Consider the following 22,312-nt stretch of genomic DNA (forward strand, 5'->3'; position numbering starts at 1 on the left):
AATTCACTTCAAATTTTCTATACACTCAATGTTAAAAAAAAACTTGATTTCACGAATTTTTTTTTTCTAATGCCTCGATAACTTGAATTTTTTTTCTTCATAAATAGTATAGATTTTTCTTCTGAAAATAAAAGCTATTGAAAAAAAAAATAAAAAAATTTAAGAATAGAAAGCCAATTCTCATTATGATAAATTTTTTTTAAAAAAAAATGGACATGAAGACTTCAGTGGCATGGAATGATGTGTCTTTCTTTATGATAATGAATGGCTTCAAGAAGGCTGGATTCATTAAAGATCACGAAAGTAGTCAAACAATCAATATCGTTAATTCTGCTGAAAACTACACCGAAAATGATTGGGACAGATTGACATGACTCGAGAAACTTGATGACATGGAATTTCATGACTTTGTAAACGTAGATGATTCAGTAACAGTATGTGGTCAGTGGGATGACAATGATTTCATCGCTCAAATGAAAGCTTCTTGTGAACTATCAGAAGAAGAGGATGAGGAAATCGAAGATTTACCACCCAATGTTACTAACAAACAAGCACTTTCTGCAGTGTACACTGTAAGGAGATTTATTGAGAGGCAGCCAAATATGTCAGAGGAGACATTTAAAGCTATAGTCCACTTAGAAAGTGTTACAGACAAACTTCCTTACAGATCTCTAAAGCAAGCAACAATTGAATCTTTTTTTAAATGAAAGTGTAAAAAGTGTTATTAGAATAAATATGGAATAGTAAATAAGGTATGTAAAGAGCATTTTACTTTATTCTACCATCAATAACATGCGATTTTCGATAATTCGAATTTTCGGTATCTCGAATTTTTTCTCCTCTCCCTTCAAGTTCGAGATATCGAGGTTTGACTGTATATATTTGCAACTTGTTATACAAAGTGTGGCAGTGCACTGGTTGATTTAGCATCAGTTTTTGTTTCGGTTTAGTCAGAGTTGAGAGAATGGTGTTACCACTATCACGTTAAAATTTTTGAAGCTCTTTCAGTTACAATGAAGCTATAGATATTCTGAAGCTGTGATGGCATTTTATAAAAATTCAGGAAAAATTTCAATGAATTTCCGGAAATGCTGCAATATATAAGTAATGGGCTGTATTAACAGAATTGTTGCTGAATGTTTATGGAGTCTGCATCTAAAAGATGTTATTTTTGAAAAATAATGACTTTTTTTTCAGTTTAGAAATTAACTGCTTTTATGTTTTTTCTGTATTGCAGCCAATCTCTCTTAATAAAATTGTTAAAATCTCCAAACTCAGTGCCACATCTTGTAAATTTACCAAGCAAAATATACTAGTTTTGTCTTTTTTTAAAAATGAAATAATGTATTTAAATTAATATGCATTTTTTTATTTTCAGATATTTGCAGAAGAAATGACTGAAACTGAACACCTTCCACGCTCATTAGTTTTACAGTATTTATGTGAAACAGAACCAGATTTAGTGATTCCTTACTTAGTAATTTTTTTTTATTGATAATTATACTTTTAGTTTAGTACAAGTATTTTAATATATATTTTTGTGAAGCTAAGTTAAATTTTTTTCTAATAGCAGTTTTTTGTGTCATTTGCTTTGCAGTTTCTCAATCATTACTTAAAACAATTGTCTGGCCTAAAATGATGGCTTTGATTTCTATTATTTAAAAAAAAAATCAGTAATAAAAATATTAGACAAATAATATTAAGCCAACAGCTAAGAAAAAAAAAAGACTATTTGTTATTAAGCAGGGTTCATAGCATTTTTAAAAAGTGCTTAAAGGTGCTTATTTTCGATTTTTAAAAGCCCTTAAAGGTGCTTTTTTTATTGGGTGTTTTTAAAAAGTGTTTGATTTTCCCTTTTTCAAAATGAGATTTTTCCTTTACTATGTTGATTTTTGCTTCGAATTATGCAAAAAGACACAGTTCACATTGTTCTATTATTCAACGTTTTCACAATTAATTTAACCCTAATCTATTTTGGCGTATTGTCAGTCTACCGTATTAAAACGCCATTCGTTTTACATGATTCAAAATTTCATGATTTTTGACAATTGTCAAAAACAATGCCAAAAGATTTTTTTTTACATGACAATTAAAACAAGATAAAATCATCAATTCTCAAAAACTTTCCAACCCTGCCTAATTATGATATTTCTTAAAGTGGTTAAAAATATTTTTGAGTGCTTATTTTTTGTTGAATAATTTGGCTACACACCCTGCTTAAGGTCTCCAAATAAATATAAATAATTATTCTTATATTATAAAAATGGTTTTTATGTGATTATTTAATCTCTTAATTTTTAAATTAAATAAAACTAATAGAGTTTAATTTACGTCTTGCTTACTTAGTACTTTCACTTTATTTTCTGTAGGAATTTATTATATGCAAATGGGATGAAGAAAATAATCTTTTCCACAACACTTTGGTGAATAAATATTGTGAAAAAATTCTAGTGCTACTTAATGATTATCGAAATGCCCTTCCTGAAGGTAAACTTTTTATTTAGCTTTAAGCTGTTATTTAAATTTTGTATTAAATTGGTACAATTTAAAAATGATATGAATAAACATTGATTAAAAATGATATAAATATACAATACAATGATTCAAAATACAATTTAAGAATGATATCAATATGAACTAAATTTCATAAACCCAAATACTACTGCTGAAAATAATCTTCCTTCGCTGTACATACTTAGAATTCTACAGTTTTCAGTTTTCTTCTGTTTTTATCACCAGTCAGTGATCTAGATTTCTGGGAATCATATCCTATGTTAGAATAATTCTAATAATTCAGTTAATGAGTTTTCTTATATCCTATTCTTTTTCAAATGTTTGAAAATCTATATTGTTTTAAATTCACAATTTGCTATTAATGAAGTTCTCACCCTACCACCTCATACCGGTCTTTTATTTCTTTTGTTTAATTATCTTGTTCAATGCTTATCCTTTTAAACTTAGTATGCCTGCCATACGGCATTATTTGTGTTTCTTTTCGCGCTATTTAGCATAGCTTTACTCAATTTTCTTACATTAAAACTGGATTCTCATTAAATACAACCTTTATAAGTGTATTGTACTGTATTTTCAGATTGTTGTGCAAATTAAATTGTAAAAAATCTGACCTATTACTTTGAGTTTTATGTTCACTCAACATAGTTAATATGGGAGGCCCACATTTTACTGATTAGTACATTTAACCATATTGTACCATTTTAATGAAACATGCGTGCATTTTTTTTTAGGTCATTCTCCTGCTCCTGCTGGCCAAGAACCAGGAGAACTGGGAGTTTTAAGAAAAAAACTTCTGTTATTCTTAGAAGGATCTGAACATTGCACAGTTGAACGGTTTGCTACTTATATGATGAACAAAGGTTAGGACTTGTTTTTTTAACTTGAAAAATGTGTTTCATAAAATTACTACAGTAAAACCTCTCTACAACAATATTTTGGGGACCAAATAAATATATTGTTATAGAGGGATATATTGTTATATCGAGGGCCTACATACTTTGGGGACACAATAAAACTTTTTTTAAAAATTTAACTGTTATACGTGTATTAACTATAAATATATTTATATGTTACATAAAAAATTAATTTGAAGAGTGTTAATCATGGTTAAGTATTAAAAACAATTGAAAAAAATTCAGAAATAAGGTCGTAAACATACCTGAAAACTATTTTTATTGAAAATAATCTGATATTTTTGTTTGTTAATTTTTTTTTTTTTTTTTTAACTGTCAAGTCAACCAACAAAGTATGCATTGAAGCCAAAGCATGAAAATGATTTTCGTTTGTGAATAGTGCTCCAACCACCCTCTACAGAAAAAATTCTCTTTCAGGTGTTAATGTGATGCTTTTGGTCATTTGTGACTCGTGATCAGCTTTTAACGCAAAGGAATTGAAGTCAGATAGGAATGTTACATCTGTGACTGTGATGGCGTTGTTCACCATATATTTTTTTCTATTAATTTTTCAAATCTTCAGTCATTTTTATGTTACCTTATACAATGTACTTTAATTTATTTTTTAATATCTTTTTTTCACTGCATATTGTTGCATATTATTGCAAGGATATATATTTCTTACAAAATTTCATCTCGCATACTATTTCATTTTAAAGTTCTAAAACAACTAATCTAAGAATAGTATTGGTACATGTTAAAATTCTTGCCAATCACTTTCTGTTACAATGTGCCAAATATGTGGTTGTACTTTTAGTGCTTTTTATTAGGCTAGTTTTACCATGTTTATATTCTACTGTGACTTTAGTAATATTTTGCAAACAATCAAAATAAAAAATTGTTTAATTTTGAAGGACTGTATGATGAAGGTGCTGTAATTTTGGGTAAATTAGGAAGACATGATGATGCCTTAACTATTTACATACATATTTTGCAAAACTACTCTAAAGCTGAAAGGTAAGATTTGTATATTCTTTTTTTAATTATTTTATTTCTCCCCTACTACTTTTATTTCTTTTTGCTTTTTTACAAGCTGGCAATTCAATGTAAAGAATCCCTTTGCCCTTGATTTACAGCATTGGATCTCTGGTTTGAAGGGGGTGCTGATTATCATTTCATGATGATTCGAATCAGATTTCAGTGGAATCAGACTGTTGTTTTGCCTTATATTTAGGGCTTTACAGTATTAAAAGTTAATGTAATCCACTAATCATTTATACAATAGAAGATTTTTGTAATGCAAACCTTGAATTTCAAGACTTTATGTTATTTTGAATTTTGTGTTATATTGATCATTTCACATATCATTTGCCTTACTTAATGAACATAACAATAGATACCTGGAACAGATCAATATTTAAATGTTTTAAAATAATTTTTAGATGTAAATGACTTTGAAACACAGAAACATGAACTTCAAGATTTCTTATTGTCATGAATAATCATTGTAAAAAAAACTACAAAGAGCAATGAAGTTAACAACAAAAGAAATTATCATTATCGATTTGCTTTAGAGATTGTAACCTCTTATTAAATAAGTTTTCTTGCTTGTGAATAGTTAATGGTTCTTTGATAGTTAATGGTTTCAGAAATTTGTTTAATATTTTAATTGTTTACATCCACAAAATTAATGTGGTTTATAAAAAATTGTAGTTTATAGAATTGCGTTATATATAGATCTACAGTACTTCCAAAAATACAATAATATTTCTTATGCAATAGAAATAATATTCTCTTGTTCTTTGAAGAATCTTTGCGCTGGTTCGAATTAATAATATGTTTAAACTCATTTCTTAAAGTTCACACACAACTTTTGGACTGTCGCTTCCCTTTATTTTTTGCATTATCACAAAAATGCTAACTCAGACATCTCGAGATCCGAGAGATAGACAACAACTTCATAACAACAAAGAAAGAAGCACACATTCAAAAACAAAACAATTGGCGAGAGACGCATGCGGCGTGAAGCCTCACAATTGGCGAGATATTCACAACATCGCCACAAGCATACATTCTTTTTTATGGTTGTAAAATAATTAAAAAACAGCATAATGTTATAAATAAGTTCAAAAATCATGTTAACAATTCTGATTAACTTTAATAAAATATTTCAAATATGTATGCACACTATCCAATCATAGCAAGGCATCTATTCAATGATCTATCGTTTAATGACCATCTTCGGGACGTCAATTCTTATGCCAGTTAAATGTCATAGACAGTGCTTTAACTAGTACTCCTAACTTCCACATTACATTAATAAGAGGGCTTTTCAGCCATTAGAGATTTAATGTGACCTTATTGTGTATACATGATAGCTGTTTTGCCAGCTTCTAGGATCAAACTCACAGTCTCCAATTCGACATTCATACGCGTCACTTAAACAGTAGCTATCCTCATGGCAAATCACTATCCTATGCAAATATTGTGCAAAGCACTATCATAAGCAATATATTGTGCAAAGCACTATCATATGCAAATATTGTGCAAATCACTATCCTATGCAAATATTGTGCAAAGCACTATCATAAGCAATATATTGTGCAAAGCACTATCATATGCAAATATTGTGCAAAGCACTATCATAAGCAATATATTGTTGCAAAGCACTATCATAAAGACAAGCTTTGTATTATGCTGATATTGAATCTTTTTTATTACATACTTTTCTAAATTTTGATTTGCCGACAACTTGTGTAGGCTTACCAGAGTTAGTGGAAAATTAAAAAAACTGGTAATACCTTTCTAAAAATCATTGCTTTTGCCTTTTGATTTTTTAAAAAAATAATTTCTGTGAAGAAATTTTTATTTTGAGAATTTTAAATTGAAAAGGTAAAGTGATAAGTTTTTGGATAAGACTTTAGAAACTTTACTTTAAATTTTTTTTAGTTTGATTAACCTAAGTCTTTTTACTAGTCGTTTATAGCCAAAGCAGTCAGCATATTTTTGCTAAATTTGTAATCTTAGAGTTTATGTACAGCTAAATTTTCTTAAGATTATTATCAGGTTGATAATTAAAGTGTTGGAAAGCTTTTTACATTAAGAAATTTTTATAAATTATAACTCATTTTTAATTAAAAAAATTTTTAAGAACAAAAATAAATTCTATTAACTTAAAAAGGTTATTCAATGCTTCCTTAAATACATATATTACATGAATTAATATTTTTTTAATTGATTTTTATTTCATTAGATATTGTGAAAAACACTATCATAAAGACAAGCCTGGAAATCAAGATGTAAGTATATATTATTTGTGTTGCTGAATAGTTTGATTACCTTGAGTTTTAAAAGGAAAATCTTTACATAATTATCAAGGGATTTTTTTCTTTCAAAAAAAGTATTTCTTATAACTCTTAACATATTTATTATCAACAATATTGTAACATGGTATATTGATATATTTACTGCTTACTGGGCTTAGCTATTGACTTGAAATTTTAACTAAAAATTTTGCATCTATAATTTTTTAATATCTGTCTCAAAGAAGTTTTAGGTAATTGAAGAGCAAATTGCATTTTTATAAACTAGCAATTAAAATCAGTTTTAAAAAATATTTGTTTACTGCTCAAATATTTCCCTCCTTTTATACAATATTAATACAAGTATCCACCTAAACAATGCAGCGATGGAAATTTTTTTCAAATATTAAAAAAATTAGTTAAGAATCTTTCATTTTTACAAATTTGTGGCTTTTTTTAATTTGCATTATTTCATAATTGCCGAGAGGTTTTTGGCTAAAGATAGATGCTAACAGTCACAAAAAGCTGTTACAATCTCATAAAATTTAGAAAAATAGCATATTATTTGCTGAAAGGGTTATTTCATAGTACAGCAAAGCTTTTGAAGAAGATCTTTGATTCATCCCACTTGCAGTTTAAACTTCTTCAAAATAAACATTTTTTAAAAAATGATTGTCAAATCTGTTTACACTTCTTGAAAAATTGCATTAATTTTGAACCAAAATATTAATTCTGCTGCAACGGTAGGTTTCTCTCCAAGCTTGTAACCATTACTGAATTATTTATATTGTTTTAACTATTGCTAGGATCAATAGCTGACAGTTTATTTATGGTCAAACATAATGTACTATTTTTTTAAAAGTTTTTTTCTCTGCATTTTTAGGTCTACCTAGTCCTGTTAAAATTGTATTTGCCATCAGCTGAAAACCAAAAAATTAATATTCCTGCTGTTGGATATGTGCCTATACCAAAACCAAATATTGAAAGGGCTATATCAATATTAAAACAGTATTCAAATAAGATTGATTCATTCAAGGTAATATGACACCATCCCAAAATTATAAAAATTTAATAACTGAATAAAAAAAAGTTTTATGTTCATGTATAATCTTTATTGTTTTCTCATCTGTTTATTAATTGTAAGCTTTTATTGATGAAAAAAATTTCTTCAGTGAAATTAATATTGACAATTGCCAAATATTAAAAATAAATTTAGACAATATGTTCAGTGATTTTGCTAGACTTTGGGAACTTCCTAAACACCCAAGACTTCGAGACTAAGAATTATGCGTGGTCCTTATATTCATAATATTTAACAAATCTGAGATAATTGAATTTTGATTTCGATTGTTTGTAAATAAAATCATTAAGAGATGAATTAAAGTTTTTTGGATGACAAATCTGAATTTCTTACATAACTAAACATAAGATTTTTGCTGCATTTAAAATATTAAAAGCCCCTCATTTCATAATTTTTAAAATCTTGCCTCTAAATAATATTGTTATCTTCTACAACAACTTATAAGTACTGAAAATTTTAAAAGTAATAACGCAATAATTAATAAAAAGTAATACGCAAAAAAAAAAAAGAAAGTAAAGTACACTAAAAGTTCACAAAAATTTAATGCAATTGGTGGGCGGTCCCATATGCAAAAATATTACTCCTAAAATTCTCAATTAATTCGTAAATTTAATGAATAAAAGGGAGATGAACATTTTGAGGTAATGAAGCTTTAGGATTCTGGACTGCTCTGGCGACCCACATGAAAATACGTAGTTAGTGAATGATTCCCAAGTCAAGTTCAAAGATTATGGTACNATATATATATAAAAAAATGGGTTAACAAAAATTGTGCTTTGACATGCAAAACAGGTTGTTAAAACCTGGCAAGCTTCTTCAAAAGTGGAAAATAGTCTTTAAAAAAGAAGTATCAAAGAGTTTAAAATTACAATCATGTTTGAATGAAAGTATTAATTTTCAAGCTATTTATACTGTTAAGTATGGGTATAATCAAACACTACTAGATTAAGTGCTCAAACTCATGAATTATGCGTGGTCCTTATATTCATAATATTTAACAAATCTGAGATAATTGAATTTTGATTTCGATTGTTTGTAAATAAAATCATTAAGAGATGAATTAAAGTTTTTTGGATGACATATCTGAATTTATTTCAAAACTTAACATAAGAATTTTGCATTTAAAATATTAAAATTATATTATCTTCTTCAACAACTAATAAGTACTACTGAAAATTTTAAAAGTAATGCAATAATTAATAAAAAGTAATAAGCAAAAAAAAAAAAANAAAAAAAAAAAAAAAAAAAAAAAAAAAAAAAAAAAAAAAAAAAAAAAAAAAAACAGTAAAGTACACTAAAACTTAATGCAATTGGTGGGCGGTCCCACAGGCAAAAATATTACTCCTAAAATTCTCAATTATTTCGTAAATTTAATGAATAAAAGGGAGATGAAAATTTTGAGGTAATGAAGCTTTGGGATTCTTGACTGCTCTGGGGACCCACATGAAAATACGTAGTTAGTGAATGATTCCCAAGTCAAGTTCAAAGATTATGGTACAGATCTATAAATAGAATATCGTGAGAAGGCCATTAGCTTGCAATAATGGAGAAATAAATTTTTTTTTTATTGTCATTAGGGAAAAAAATTAACAATGTTTAGTGAGTCCTTGTAATCAGCGAAAATTCAAGAGATTTTTCGACAAGGCGGATAATGAAGCCTGAAATTGAGTATCTCTTGTAAAATTCAGCAGTTGCACATGAGAGGGCTAAAATACTTCCCTCTAAATACAGCTCAGTATATGCACAGGCGGACCCGCAAGTATTTAATCTAATATGTAAACCGAACGGTGTTTTCATTAGCTACGGACTGACGGTACGCCGAAATAGATTGGGGTTGAATTAATTGTGAAAACATTGAATGGAACAATGTCTGTTTTTGCATAATTCGTGTCCAAAATCAACATTTAAGAAGCGTAAAGAAAAAATCTCATTTTGGAAAAGGGAAAATTAAGCACTTTTTAAAAACACCCAATGAAAAAAAGCACCTTAATGGGCTTTTAAAAAACGAACATCCAAAATAAACACCTTTAAGCACTTTTTAAAAACGCTATGCACCCAGTGTATAGATTTTTAAAATTCTGTACAAAACTTAAAAAAATGAAAATATTAGGAAAATTGCTTATTTTTCTCTTTTAAGAGGTTAGATGTGAAAAACTGTATTGATTTTTAATTAGTTTCATCAATCTCTTCCAGTTTTCTTTCTATTTTACCCAGTTTCTTCTGAGTTTTTTTTCCAGCATCCTGGAAGAAATAGGTTTCATCCGGACAAAATGTCAACTTTGCTGTAAATGTGACAATTATTTAAATTATTACTATACCACACAGAAACATCTTTTATTCAATGAATATATTTTAAATATAATTTATCACCCATAAAATTTTTTCTTAAAAAAAAAGATATATGTTTACTTAGAAAAATAATTTATTTTAGGAAATTACAGTTAAATTCTGCTTCATTACTTGTTATTTTGTTTATTTGAAAAGCACATAAATATATTCAGTAGATTGTAAATCATTGTTTTATTTTAGGCTTTAAGTTTGTTACCATCAGTCATATCTGTAAGTGATGTCAAAACCTTTTTGGAATGTGTTCTTCACAGTATTCAAAGTCAAAAATATGATGTGCAGCTAACAAAATCTCTTCTATATGCTGAGCATTTACAAGTAATTATAATTTTTAACAAAAAAGAATTAAAAACAGAATATAATTTACCATTTCCTTTTTTTATTTTGTTTTCAGGTTAAAGCTAAAAGTATCCATTTTCATTCATACAAATTAACAGTTACTGATTTAGACATGTGCCGAGTTTGTCAAAAAAGAATTGGTAAAAGGTAAGTTCAAATTCAGTTCTATCAATTTAAACTTAATGTATTGAAATTTTTTTTAAAAATATTTTCACAATAAGTTTTTAAAGATAAAGATTAATATGCATCACTTAAATAAATTTTTGAAAAATTAGTTATATGGATGCACAATTCAAAATTTGTGTGTCGTAATATAGTATTAACATCATAGTACTATAGTATATAAGACTATCAAATATACGTGGAAATCCGAAGTAATAATTACCAAAAAAGTGAAAGATAAACCTAACATATTTAAAATGAAATCAGTGCAGATTGAGTGTGTTAAATCAGATTTACTCAATTGTTAAGTATTAAAAGATTTATTCAAGTGCTTGATTTAAAATTTTTGTATTATAATAATATACTCATAAAAACTGAAAAATCAAGTACATTTTCAATGTTCGATTGCAACTGTTCTTGATTACTGTTATATTTACTTTGTTACAAATCAGCCTATTTCCTCTTTGCTTTTAGATGATGTAAAACTTTTTATCAAAAATTAACCCCATCATGTCATGTTATTAAAACAAAATTGTAAAATAAATAAATAAAACACTTTTATAGCAAAAGGTTTTACAAATGTTTCAGTTGATGTTACATTTATTTCATTAGGTGATTTCTTACATTATGTTCACTGGCAGCTGTGGGCCATGCATCAGGTGGTAGGCTGCATGTGGCTTGCAAACCACAAGTCATGCACCACTGAACTACCATTACTTTCATTAATTGATTTGGGGTTGCACCATTTTTTAGAAAATGAACTAAAATATTCTCTTGCCAAAGAAGCGCCTGCAGCCAAGTTAGCAGATAGTGAGGAATCTCTGGTGGCGATGCTTTATTCTATAACTAGGATTACTCCAGATTATTTAAAATTAGGCATATTCCGCTCATAATACGGTATCAATTAAATTTCTTAGTTTTCATCAACTTTCTTAAATATAAAATTTTAAGCACTTGGAGGATATGTTTATAAAAACAAACCCCATCACATTTGTAAATTAGAAAATTAAAAGTAAATTTTTTGAAAACAAAATTTACATTTGTACATAAAAATAATCGGTATTTTAAAAAAAAAATTTCTTAAATCTAATTAAAATACAGCATCGTGAAAATTTTACCTTTTCAAAAAAACATATTTGTTAGTAGAAATAAAATATTTTTGCAAAATTTTATAACATGCAACGGTATTTTAATGTAAAAATTTATATATTTTGAATTTAAGATAAAAAATAAATATTATGCTGTAGTAATTAAAAACTTTTTCTTCTTGTTTCAGTGCCTTTGCTCATTTTCCAACTGGTGTTACAGTCCATTATTCTTGTAAAGATCAATATTCTGCTGAAAATTAAACCTTCATCCAATTTTATCACAAATAGCCTGCTTTTTATGTACATAATTTGTATAGAGATTGATAATGATAAAAATATTTTTTTCCTTTTTTGTTTTGTTGTAAACATTCCAGATGTCTTGAAATTGTAATAAAATATTTTGAATTTTTAACAATGATTCTTATTAGAATAACTTTATTTTATCTTATAACTTGACATTCTCCTAAAAACAAAGTACTTTACTTTCTCATTTTTACAAATTGAGATTGTCTTTATAGCACCTTTGGAATTTTTTTTTTAAAGAGAATTATATTATCTTGAAATTATAAATACAAATACATTCACAGAAATTCGTACAGATTCAAGAATTGAATAAAAATTTTGTTAATACATTAAAAACAACATTTTACATAAAATGTGAAAGAGTTGGCAGGTATGAATTATGTATAATAAATGAACACATATTTGTCAACTGAAATTAACAATTTCTTTTATTTAAAACCTATTTACATATACTTCCAATGACTAAAACATTAACATTTAAATTGATTAATCTACCTTTTAATTTTTTAAGTATACTGTTGAAGTCCTAAAGATTGCTTTTTCTTAGCATCATCTCTTAATTCTTTAGCCTTTTCTTTGTACTGGGTAGATAGGGTTTCATCTTTTGCAACTCCATCGCCTCTTTTATACATTTGGCTTACATTCATACAAGCATATATGTTTCCACCATCACATGCATCTTTAGCTAATTGGGAAGCTTTAACTTTGTCCTGAGGTACTCCTTCAGCCCCTTTAATGTACAGACCACTCGCAAGGAAACAAGCTGTTGCAACTTTCGCTGTGCAAGCTTTTTCCAAATACGTCAAAGCAGTCACATAATCAGTTTTTATAAAAGGTTCACCAGTTTGCGGATCTTTCTCAGGACTAGACAGCATTACACCAGTATTTAAACAACCATTACTATATCCTAAGTCACATGATTTTTTGTAATAATCATAGGAAACGTGATTGTTGGCTTCACAACCTAGAAATTTTAAATTAATAACTATTTGGTGTTAAATAAGCATATTTTATTTTTAACTGGAAAGAATAGTTATTTTTTTAAGGATAATTTCAGACTTCAGCTCCATTTAAAAAGTTAATGGACTTGAGTTGAGGATGAGGTAATATGAAGACCATGTTTGAATAGTGGGCCAACTCCACTAATTAAAAAATGGAGTTAGTCTAACTTTCATGTTCATTTAAGTCACTTCTAATTTATTTTTAAACTAGTGCACTTTTAACTTATTTCTGTTGCCAAACAAAGGGCACTCCCAAGACAGGAAAAACAAATAATTTATAAGAGTTTTAAGATTAAATATCTTGGAGGGGATGGGAGTATAATTCACTATTTAATTAAGGCCTTCCAGTATCATATACTGATAGCACAAAACATCAATAACAACTTAAAATTTTAATAGTCTCCTGACAGCAATAATAACCAATTTCTCAATATTAGTACGTAGTTCTAAAATGGTTTAAAATAAAAACAAACAATCTTAATTGTGACTGAACGATTACTTTATTAATATCATGTATTTAATTATTTAATATTTGAAAAAAAAAAATAAAAAGTTTATTTTAAATTACTAATTCTATTATAATTGCATGTTACTTAACACATTGTTGACTAGCCGGGAGCTAACTCGTCTTTTTTATTCCCAAGCGTTGTTGACCGATGGCGAGTTACTCGTCATTGGACTCTCATAATATTTTTCAATTTAAGAAACCAAGGACAATATAGAATATTGCAAAAGCTTTGTGCATTATTTAGAATGTTTTACTTTACTTCCATATTCAACTATAAAATAATAGTTGGTTTTGTGAGCTACTTAATATAACTACAGTCCCTAGTTTCATAAATTGAATATTGAATATGTACACTAATTTTAGTAGAACTATTATCAGTAGTTGTTATTGTAAGCTTTATCGATAAAAATTAAAAATATACCTTTTCCAAGATAACTAAAAGTTGCAAATTTGTAACAACTTTTCTTATGTTGACGCTCATCACAGTTTGATTTAAAGATTTTGGCAGCACCTTCAAAGTCTTTCTTTACAGCTTCTTGATAGTCGCCCAATAAGTGGCATGCTTGAAAAAAGGAAATAAAGAGTCTTAAATACATTTGAAAGGTAAACACAGTTTAATCTTGTAAACACGAATTTGAAGAAACAAAACATAACATTTGTTCTTATACATTATAATTTCAGAAGCTTTTCATCATGCAATACTTAAAAATATTTTAATATTAACTATACACAACAATTCCTTTTGATTGTATACTAAGTGATACACATTATTTTCCACCTATAAAAGCGTTTTAATTTTTTACATTACATTAAACCATTTAAAATTTTCTACTTTCATAAAAAATGCAATTAATTATTTTAGAATTTATTAATTGAACGAAACAAAATGTATCAATCTCAAAATGTGTACAGCCTTTTATGTTTGCACCCATTTTTGAATTGCAGATACAAATTAAAAATTAAAAAGTAATTAGCTTAATAACAGTTAATGTTTCCATTTTAAAAATTGGTTGTGACTATTTATAAAATAACCAGTAGTTCCTCCATGTTTCTTATTTGCACAGGTATAGGTTAAATAAAAAAGTTAAAATAATACGTTTTTGAGAATTTTAACAGAATAATCCGATGAGCTTTTAATTTTTCAGTGAAGATAGAGAGATCTCTAAACATGTGGACTACTAAATAACTGTAATCCGTAACAAGGATTATGTATTCCAGTTGTTTGATTGAGATATATTATTTAACTAGGAAAATAGTCATGAAAGTTAGTTGAAATTTCTGGGAAGAAAAAAAAAACAGATGAAAGAACCAAAATATTCATTCTTATTTATTAGCAGACATTGGATTATAGGTTGAAACTTTCTAGCAGGGCTTCAAACTTTTCATGAACATTAAGGATAATGCTCATGACTGCATCTTGATGACACATTTAATTCTGAAAATTTGTCTTGTAGCCTAAGACAATGGTTTCCAGTGTCCCTTCTGTTAAGGAACCCTAAATGATCAACTTTATTTCAGTGGAACTCTGACTTAATAAATAAAGTTCATTAGCAATGAACCTAAACACATTAACTAATAAGATTACTAAATATTTTGAAAATACTTAATATGAATATTTAATAATTTCAACACATTCAAATTCCCAAGCTTAGAGAGGCATTTAGTTTAGCTCTAAATTTGTTTTTAGTACTTAAGAAAGTTAAAAATAATATTAAATAAATAGTAAGCTGAATTATGGTTTCGTTAAAATAAAAAAAATAAAGAAACAAACTTATAAACATTTAAAATGGTCCATGAAGAAACATTTATCGTTGAATTGATTTTTTATTTTTTTTAAATTCAAAGGCTTCATGGAAAATATTAATGAAATTGTTTTATAAATGCAAGCTCTTTTCATAATTTCATTAGAAAAATTCACACAAAACTATATATTGTTTTTTGTTACTTCTTTATCTCAGTGGTACTTCATTAAAATTATTAAAATACATAAATGAACTGTAATATTAAATAAATAATGAATAATTGATAGATCTAAAAGTAATTACAGATTTCAAAACTTATTGCTGGTTAAAAAATTTTTAGTTCTTGAAACTTCTATAACTGTACCTTGAGGTTCCACAGAACATTTATTGGGAACCACATGCCTTTCTCCCAAAACGTTTTTAAAAAAACGGCCAGCCATGCTTGCCTTATGATCCCAATAAGTGCACCCTCTTGGCCCTTTTTGTAAAAATAAGCCGCCATCCCTTAAAAACACTGATTTAATCATTAAATGTTTACAAATCTGTCTTTTTTTAAGGGGAGGTTATTAATAAATTGTTTAAGTGATTTTAAATTTCAAAATTATTTTTTAAATAAAAACCATTTTTTTAAATGTTAATTTTCTCATAACTCATAATTTCCAGCTTAAATTACAGAAAGAAGTTTTTTTTGAAAAAATTTTATGCATGCCTTTAATTATTTTTATGAACTACAAATGTTTCTCTTATTTTGATAATGAGAGAGAATTACTTTTAAACATAAACATAAAATAATATTAGAAGGTAATTTAAAAATTGTTGAGGATGAAATTCAGTTTTAACATTTTGATATATGTTTACAGATTTAAGTGAGTGCCCTTTCAAAACTCAGAGTGCCTTTTTCTGAGAGAATGTGTCCTGCCCTTTTTCATTTCTAGGGAGAATCCTCTGAATATCAAATATAAATGCATAAAATAAAATTTATATATTTTTTTACAAAAATTTTCAAATTATAAAACAAAGAGTCACTATTATTATTGAAAAAAGAAAAACTTAAATATGACTGGCGAGATTTAGTTAAAACTTGGTTATTTTATTTAAACATTTGAATTTGTTTTCAGCACTAACTTTTTTATTGTTAATTTTTCTGATAATGTAGTAATGCAGGTATTCTGAGCACACATCAATTGTCAAGGTACACATTACTATTTGAGTGATAAAAGGCTGATAACAGCTCAATAAATAAATTTCTAATTAAGTACAAACTGAAAATTAACTGGTCCAAGTTACATATGTTCATGTGATATCAAAAATTTGAGAAAATGATCTCACCTAAATTTAAAAAAAGATTCATTCACAATGGGACATGATGCTATCCACGATAGATTGTTTAACATTCCAGAAGAATATTTTAAACAGTTAGGTATGGCATACGCTGTCTAATAAAATGGAAACTGTTTGGACATGCTATTCTTTTGGTCTGAAATGCTCATTATTGTATAATCATTATTGAATGACACAAACATTTTACATATGATTGGTTGGGAAATAATAATCTATAGCAAAGAAAAAACAGTCAGTTTTGTTTTAAAGAAATAAATCTTAACAATAACCTCAAAATTTTTTGTTCCTTTTGATTTGCTAGGTGCAAGCAATAAACAAACTCCACCAACTTATATTCTTCTTTTTTTTTCTCAATATTTTTATTTTATTTATTTTTCTGAACACTGAACAAAATGGACATTTAGAAAAAATTAAAATAAAAAAGTAAAAAAAAAGTAAATTCGATTGCAAACTTGAAAAGTACCAAATAGTAAAATTCGAATGAACTAATTGAATAAATAATAATTTTTTTAAATTTCTAAATACGTTTCAATTCGTTAACCATGAAAATAATTATGAGTCTACAAATCAATATGAAAAATAATCTGGGAGAAAGAAAAGAAAAATGGCATCCCTTTTAAGAAAAGATATTCAATTTTTCCAGAAAATATGATTTATTACATTCATTCAAAGTTATTTTAGTTAATAAACATTATGAAGACATGTTCACTAACTTGGCAACTGAAACCATTGATCATAACTGACTTAATTCTTCATAATATCTATGTTAATGTTCAAAACATCAACATTGCATAATACTTTTACATTCAAATTAAAATTTTTGCTAATATAATCAATTTGAATAAATGTATTAAAAAATTGAGAAATAAAATTTAAATGTGAAGAAAAATCGTATGTAAATTAAAAAAAAAGTATCTCTTACTACCTTTAAAACTTGGATTATTAGAATTACATAAAAGCTACTTACAAGAGAACAGATTATTTAAAGTCGAAACATTTAAAAGTTGTTTCTTAGAAACTAAGTACAAAAATAAATCTTGTATGCAACATAAATAATAGCAGGCAGCAATTATATTATTGTCATCATAATTACGAAGCAAGATGTTATATATATATATATATATATATATATATTTAAAAGAAATATGATTACTTACAATTAGGCATGTATTTAAAAGTATCGTTTTGTAGAATATAGTCACATTAGTTTTTTAAAAATGTTCTGAATAATTTATATTATATAACGTAGATTGAGTAATATATCTCCACTCACCTTCAGGGTCTTTCTCTTTGAAACAAGAGAATTTATATTCTATACCAAGTTTGTCAATATATTCCTTTAATTCTTCTTCAGTTTCAAGCTTGAACGTCATTTTAGTTAATTTAAGTGAACTGACTTTCACCTCAAACCGACCATAACAAAGTTTATAAACATTACACAACAAAAACAGTTACAGTTATGTAAAAAAAAGTACTCAACTTTATTTGGTAGTAGGATTTGTCGATCACTAAAGCTCCTCAAAACGTCTTTAAATTTGTTCTTCATTCTAAAAGTAGATGGCACTACTTACATTAGTAAATTTTAACGATAAGAAAGCGGTAAATAATGTTTTTTTTTGTTCCGTATTTTTATTAAAATTGACAAAAATTCAGACAATGCAAATTTTTTCAAGACGTAAAAATTGTTTTATGCTTTTGAATTAAATTATACACCTCAATATAATTGCTGATAAAATCATAAAACTTAGCGTTAAAAAAAAAAAAAAAAANAAAAAAAAAAAAAAAAAAAAAAAAAAAAAAAAAAAAAAAATCCTATCTAACTTTGAATAATTTAACTTTTATTCCATATTGACCTCAAATTTAGTAATTAGGTTGTACATAAGATAAAGTTAGAAAATTGAACGCAAAATATATTTTCTCTGAAAAAAATACCTTACAAATTTTGATTTCTGATCGTCATAATATGGGGAGGGGAAAGTATCCGCAATTTGCAAAATAGGGTTGTAATAATAATATGTATCGATCAGGGATAAATGTATACATATATCAAGAGAGTTGTCGAAAAATTGTGCCCCAATTTTAATTTAATTTTTTGCGTGTATCGCCATCTTCTAAGTGAATCACAAAATTTTAACACAATTAAAAATTTTATTTGTGCAAAGATAGTTTCATGTGAAAGAAAATGTAGAATAATTATTCATAATTTTATTTAATAATAGTTTAAAATTTTTTGAATTGTCAGCTATGCAAATTTTTATAACATAATGTAATTTTAAATGAGAAAACACAAAATTTAAGCGAAATTGGTTGAATAGTTTTTGAGTAATATAAATAGCTATAAATAAGATTTATTTCTAAATTTTCTTTCCTCAAGAACTATTCGACCGACTGATTTCATCGTTCAAATTTGTGTATATATTCAATTTACAGTTCAAAGATTTCCCGATCTGTTGAGAAAAACTGCATATTTATCCAGAGAAAGAACGTTTGTGTGTCTGGCTTCATAACTTAAATTATCAGAACTAATTGTTCGGCACATTTGAGGTCAAACCAAATTAAGATTGGTTCTTGGTTAGTGAAAATCAGATCACTCGGAAAAAAAAATTAATCCGGGTGATATCTTTATTTTTTTTTCGTGCACCATATTTATAAGAAAAAAAAGCTTGATTTTAATTTTATAACCTGAATGAAATTTTGTTATTTATTTATATAATTCATACATTAATATCATATTATTACTTATTTTCACACTTTCTTACCAAAAAATATCCTTAGAGTACTCATATACCCGTATATCATTAGTCAGTTATTATATAGCTGTGCCCTAAAAAAAAAAAAAAAAACCGCGCGGAAGAAGTTAAACTTCGCAACCTGCGACGTTAATTGTAGAAGAACCAGCCGTCGTAGAAGGATCACTAGCTCTATTCAACGACTCTTTTTCCTGCTCCGCTCGCTTCCGTGCTCTGTAATCATGGTTCAAGAGGTCCACGAGGGAAAAATGCACAATATTACCGTGATTACAGAGCACGGAAGCGAGCGGAGCAGGAAAAAGAGTCGTTGAATAGAGCTAGTGATCCTTCTACGACGGCTGGTTCTTCTACAATTAACGTCGCAGGTTGCGAAGTTTAACTTCTTCCGCGCGGAGGNCTCATTTTTTACAATTGTTATCCACTAAATTTGAAAATAAAAAATACTACCCTATTAAATTATATGTGTATCAAAACAAACTAAAAAAATATTTATAGAAAAACAATACTTTTATGACTTTTATTATTTTTATGCTAGTGAGAACCAAAACAATATGGAAATGAATAAGGGAAAACTGGATCCTACCACCTGATTTCCCGGGCAATAAAAATGTAGTTTTAAACGTTTAACGCAACCTTGATGGAAGTCTCATAAGAAGTATAACTTTAAGAAAAAAATACGTGGTTTTTATGATTAAATACGTGATTGCTAAATCAGAAAAATTGAAAAGTAGACCAAAAACCAAAATTAAAAATAATAGAAAATAATAGACCAAAATAATAGACCAAAAATAAAAGTAAACAATTGGAAGAAAGTGGTTCCTCACAGGATCAACGCAAACTTATATTCTGCTTCTCTCTTCATTTATAAAGTCTCAAGTCTGTCAGGATGTATGTTTGCCGATAACTCGAGCCGATTTGGAATTTTTAAATGGGTTTTGTTAACAATCACCTCTTTCGGAGTTATGTGATTCAGGCACAGTATCGAAGATACGAAATTTTTTTGATGAAAATCATTGTGATAGATAAAAACATGGAAACAGCATTTTTACAAAATACTGAGTTAATAAAAGCAGGCGCAGACGGAATTACTAGGAAAAATTAAATATCTTTAAAGCTTGTAGAACTCATAGTTTAAATGCAGATGTAATGCGTGCAAACATGGATGCTAAAATAAGTTATCGAAAACAGAAAAAAAATTTTCTGAAATTTAACTGTCAGTAACAATATTAAAAATAAATATGTTTATTTTTATTCGTTCAAACAGCATTTAAATTTTGAGGCTTTTAACCCTTTCAATACGGCGAAAAGTCAGCAGGGGTGAAAGCGAAACGGAAAAGAGGAAAGGCTGGTAGTAAAACCATTTCAGTTATAGCTAGTTTTTGGGAGGAGTTTACTGATTCTTTTTTTAAATTTTTCAACAATATCTTGGAAAAGAAGCAGTTTTATATATATGCCAGAATTATAAAAGAAATCTTGATAGTTACAGATATTTCATTTTTTGCGAAAAAAATGCTGGAATGAAATGTTTTATGTACCAGGTTTTTCTCTTTTCCGTCTTGCTATATAAGGGCTTTCACCCATGGACTGGGACAGCACATGTCCCGTCCGGTGCGAAAGGGTTAAATTTGTTAAATTCTAATACTAAAATATTGTAATATTAAAAATAAAAGTTAATTGTTCGCATCTTTTTTGATTACGAATTTTAAATTATCAAACTTTTTATTATTATCCTTTAAATAAAAAAGTATCATTAACTTAAAATAAAAAGTAAAAGAACAGTACTTATTGGTCATTGGTTCCATGAAGCTAAGTTCGATAACAAATAGAACAACGCCAGGTTCTAATCTACATAATTCACCGGGTACCGATAATACGCATAAGTGCATCGTATTTGACAATATCTTGAATGTTATACAAAGCGATAGTTATTGAATGCAATATTATAGTAAATGTTGCTAAATTTTAGTCTGGTAACAAAAATATGGACACTAATGTAGAAATTAGACCTGATGAAGAAATTAGACTGACTGAGAAATTAGATTAATTTTGAAATTAGATTAATTGGAAAATTAGAAATTAAACAACTTGATTCTTCGGTCTTTTATTTCCATTTAGCTGAATTATTTTTTTAGAGTTTATTTTTTGCTTTAAAATGCCTTGTTTACTATTTAACACTAAACATACCAACACTTTTCAATACAATACAACACAACATACAAGAACGGGTCTTTTGACCCGTTATGGTATGATTAGTGTTAAGATATGCACATTCTTTTAATTTAAAGAAATTTACAACAGTTAAAGTTTGTTTCGTTTTGGTGAAATAACCCTTATAAATGACTAATTATAGTAACTAAGTGAAAAGTTTGATTTTGATTAAGTTGCTAATTTGATTTTCTATCCATCAAAGGAGCCATTGAGATACCAGTCATTGAGATTATCATTGAGATTAGGAGGAGTCATTGAGATTATCATTGAGATTAGGAGGAGTCATTGAGATTATCATTGGGATTAGGAGGAGTCATTGAGATTATCATATTTTTTAATGTCAGCATATGTTGTATTAGACATTTTAATAGCCAATTCATTCCCCTCGGTACCTTACGAACATGTAAGAGACAAAAAATTAAATTCATCCTCATCTGAGTTTATTATACTTACATATTTTATTTTATATCCGTCGTTGAAAAGACGATCCAATTTTTGGGTTTACTACCCTACTAATGTTCAACTCCGTAGCCTTGTAATTTTTTAGCCAATCCAGAGGAAAAGGAAACTCCTGGATCAGTACCCCCAGAGGTATGATTTGTTATGGGAACATGGAGGACTTTGTGACAGATTTTACGTGCATCAGTCACCATTTACTACACGGGGAGTCTTCGGCCGTCGGTGATCGAACCCACGATCTCTTGGACATGGGCCCAGTGCCCTACCAACCAGGC

General features: G+C 27.6%; 2 protein-coding genes across 3 annotated transcripts in view; one reads left to right on the forward strand and one right to left on the reverse strand.

Annotated features, from left to right (window-relative positions):
- Positions 1–12,143, forward strand: part of LOC107451602 (vacuolar protein sorting 39) — a 41,556-nt gene extending 29,413 nt beyond the window's left edge. For both annotated transcript variants that reach the window (XM_043054184.2, XM_071185592.1), the window contains 9 exons: positions 1,379–1,477; positions 2,370–2,487; positions 3,246–3,374; positions 4,322–4,424; positions 6,661–6,706; positions 7,593–7,745; positions 10,320–10,454; positions 10,531–10,622; positions 11,914–12,143. In XM_043054184.2, coding sequence (XP_042910118.1) covers positions 1,379–1,477; positions 2,370–2,487; positions 3,246–3,374; positions 4,322–4,424; positions 6,661–6,706; positions 7,593–7,745; positions 10,320–10,454; positions 10,531–10,622; positions 11,914–11,986 — 948 coding nt within the window. In that variant the 3' untranslated portion in view covers positions 11,987–12,143. The remainder of the gene's footprint in view (positions 1–1,378; positions 1,478–2,369; positions 2,488–3,245; positions 3,375–4,321; positions 4,425–6,660; positions 6,707–7,592; positions 7,746–10,319; positions 10,455–10,530; positions 10,623–11,913) is intronic.
- Positions 12,144–12,429: 286 nt separating this feature from the next.
- LOC107451608 (Cytochrome c oxidase assembly factor 7) lies at positions 12,430–18,073 on the reverse strand. The gene is made up of 3 exons (XM_016067762.3): positions 17,894–18,073; positions 13,959–14,099; positions 12,430–12,992 (listed from the first exon to the last, which is right to left on the reverse strand). Exons 1-3 carry the CDS (start codon positions 17,991–17,993, stop codon positions 12,535–12,537), a joined length of 699 nt encoding a protein of 232 aa, XP_015923248.1. The 5' UTR covers positions 17,994–18,073; the 3' UTR covers positions 12,430–12,534.
- Positions 18,074–22,312: the final 4,239 nt, after the last annotated feature.

This window comes from Parasteatoda tepidariorum, chromosome 9, assembly GCF_043381705.1.
Source record: "Parasteatoda tepidariorum isolate YZ-2023 chromosome 9, CAS_Ptep_4.0, whole genome shotgun sequence".
Classification (NCBI taxonomy): Eukaryota; Metazoa; Arthropoda; class Arachnida; order Araneae; family Theridiidae; genus Parasteatoda; species Parasteatoda tepidariorum.

Coding starts and splice junctions, on each gene's coding strand:
- LOC107451608 (XM_016067762.3), bottom strand. CDS start 17,993: ATGACGTTCAAGCTTGAAACTGAAGAAGAATTAAAGGAATATATTGAC. Junction 14,100..17,893: donor CAAAGAGAAAGACCCTGAAG/GTGAGTGGAGAT, acceptor CCTTTTTTCAAG/CATGCCACTTATTGGGCGAC. Junction 12,993..13,958: donor TTTTAGTTATCTTGGAAAAG/GTATATTTTTAA, acceptor TAAAATTTCTAG/GTTGTGAAGCCAACAATCAC.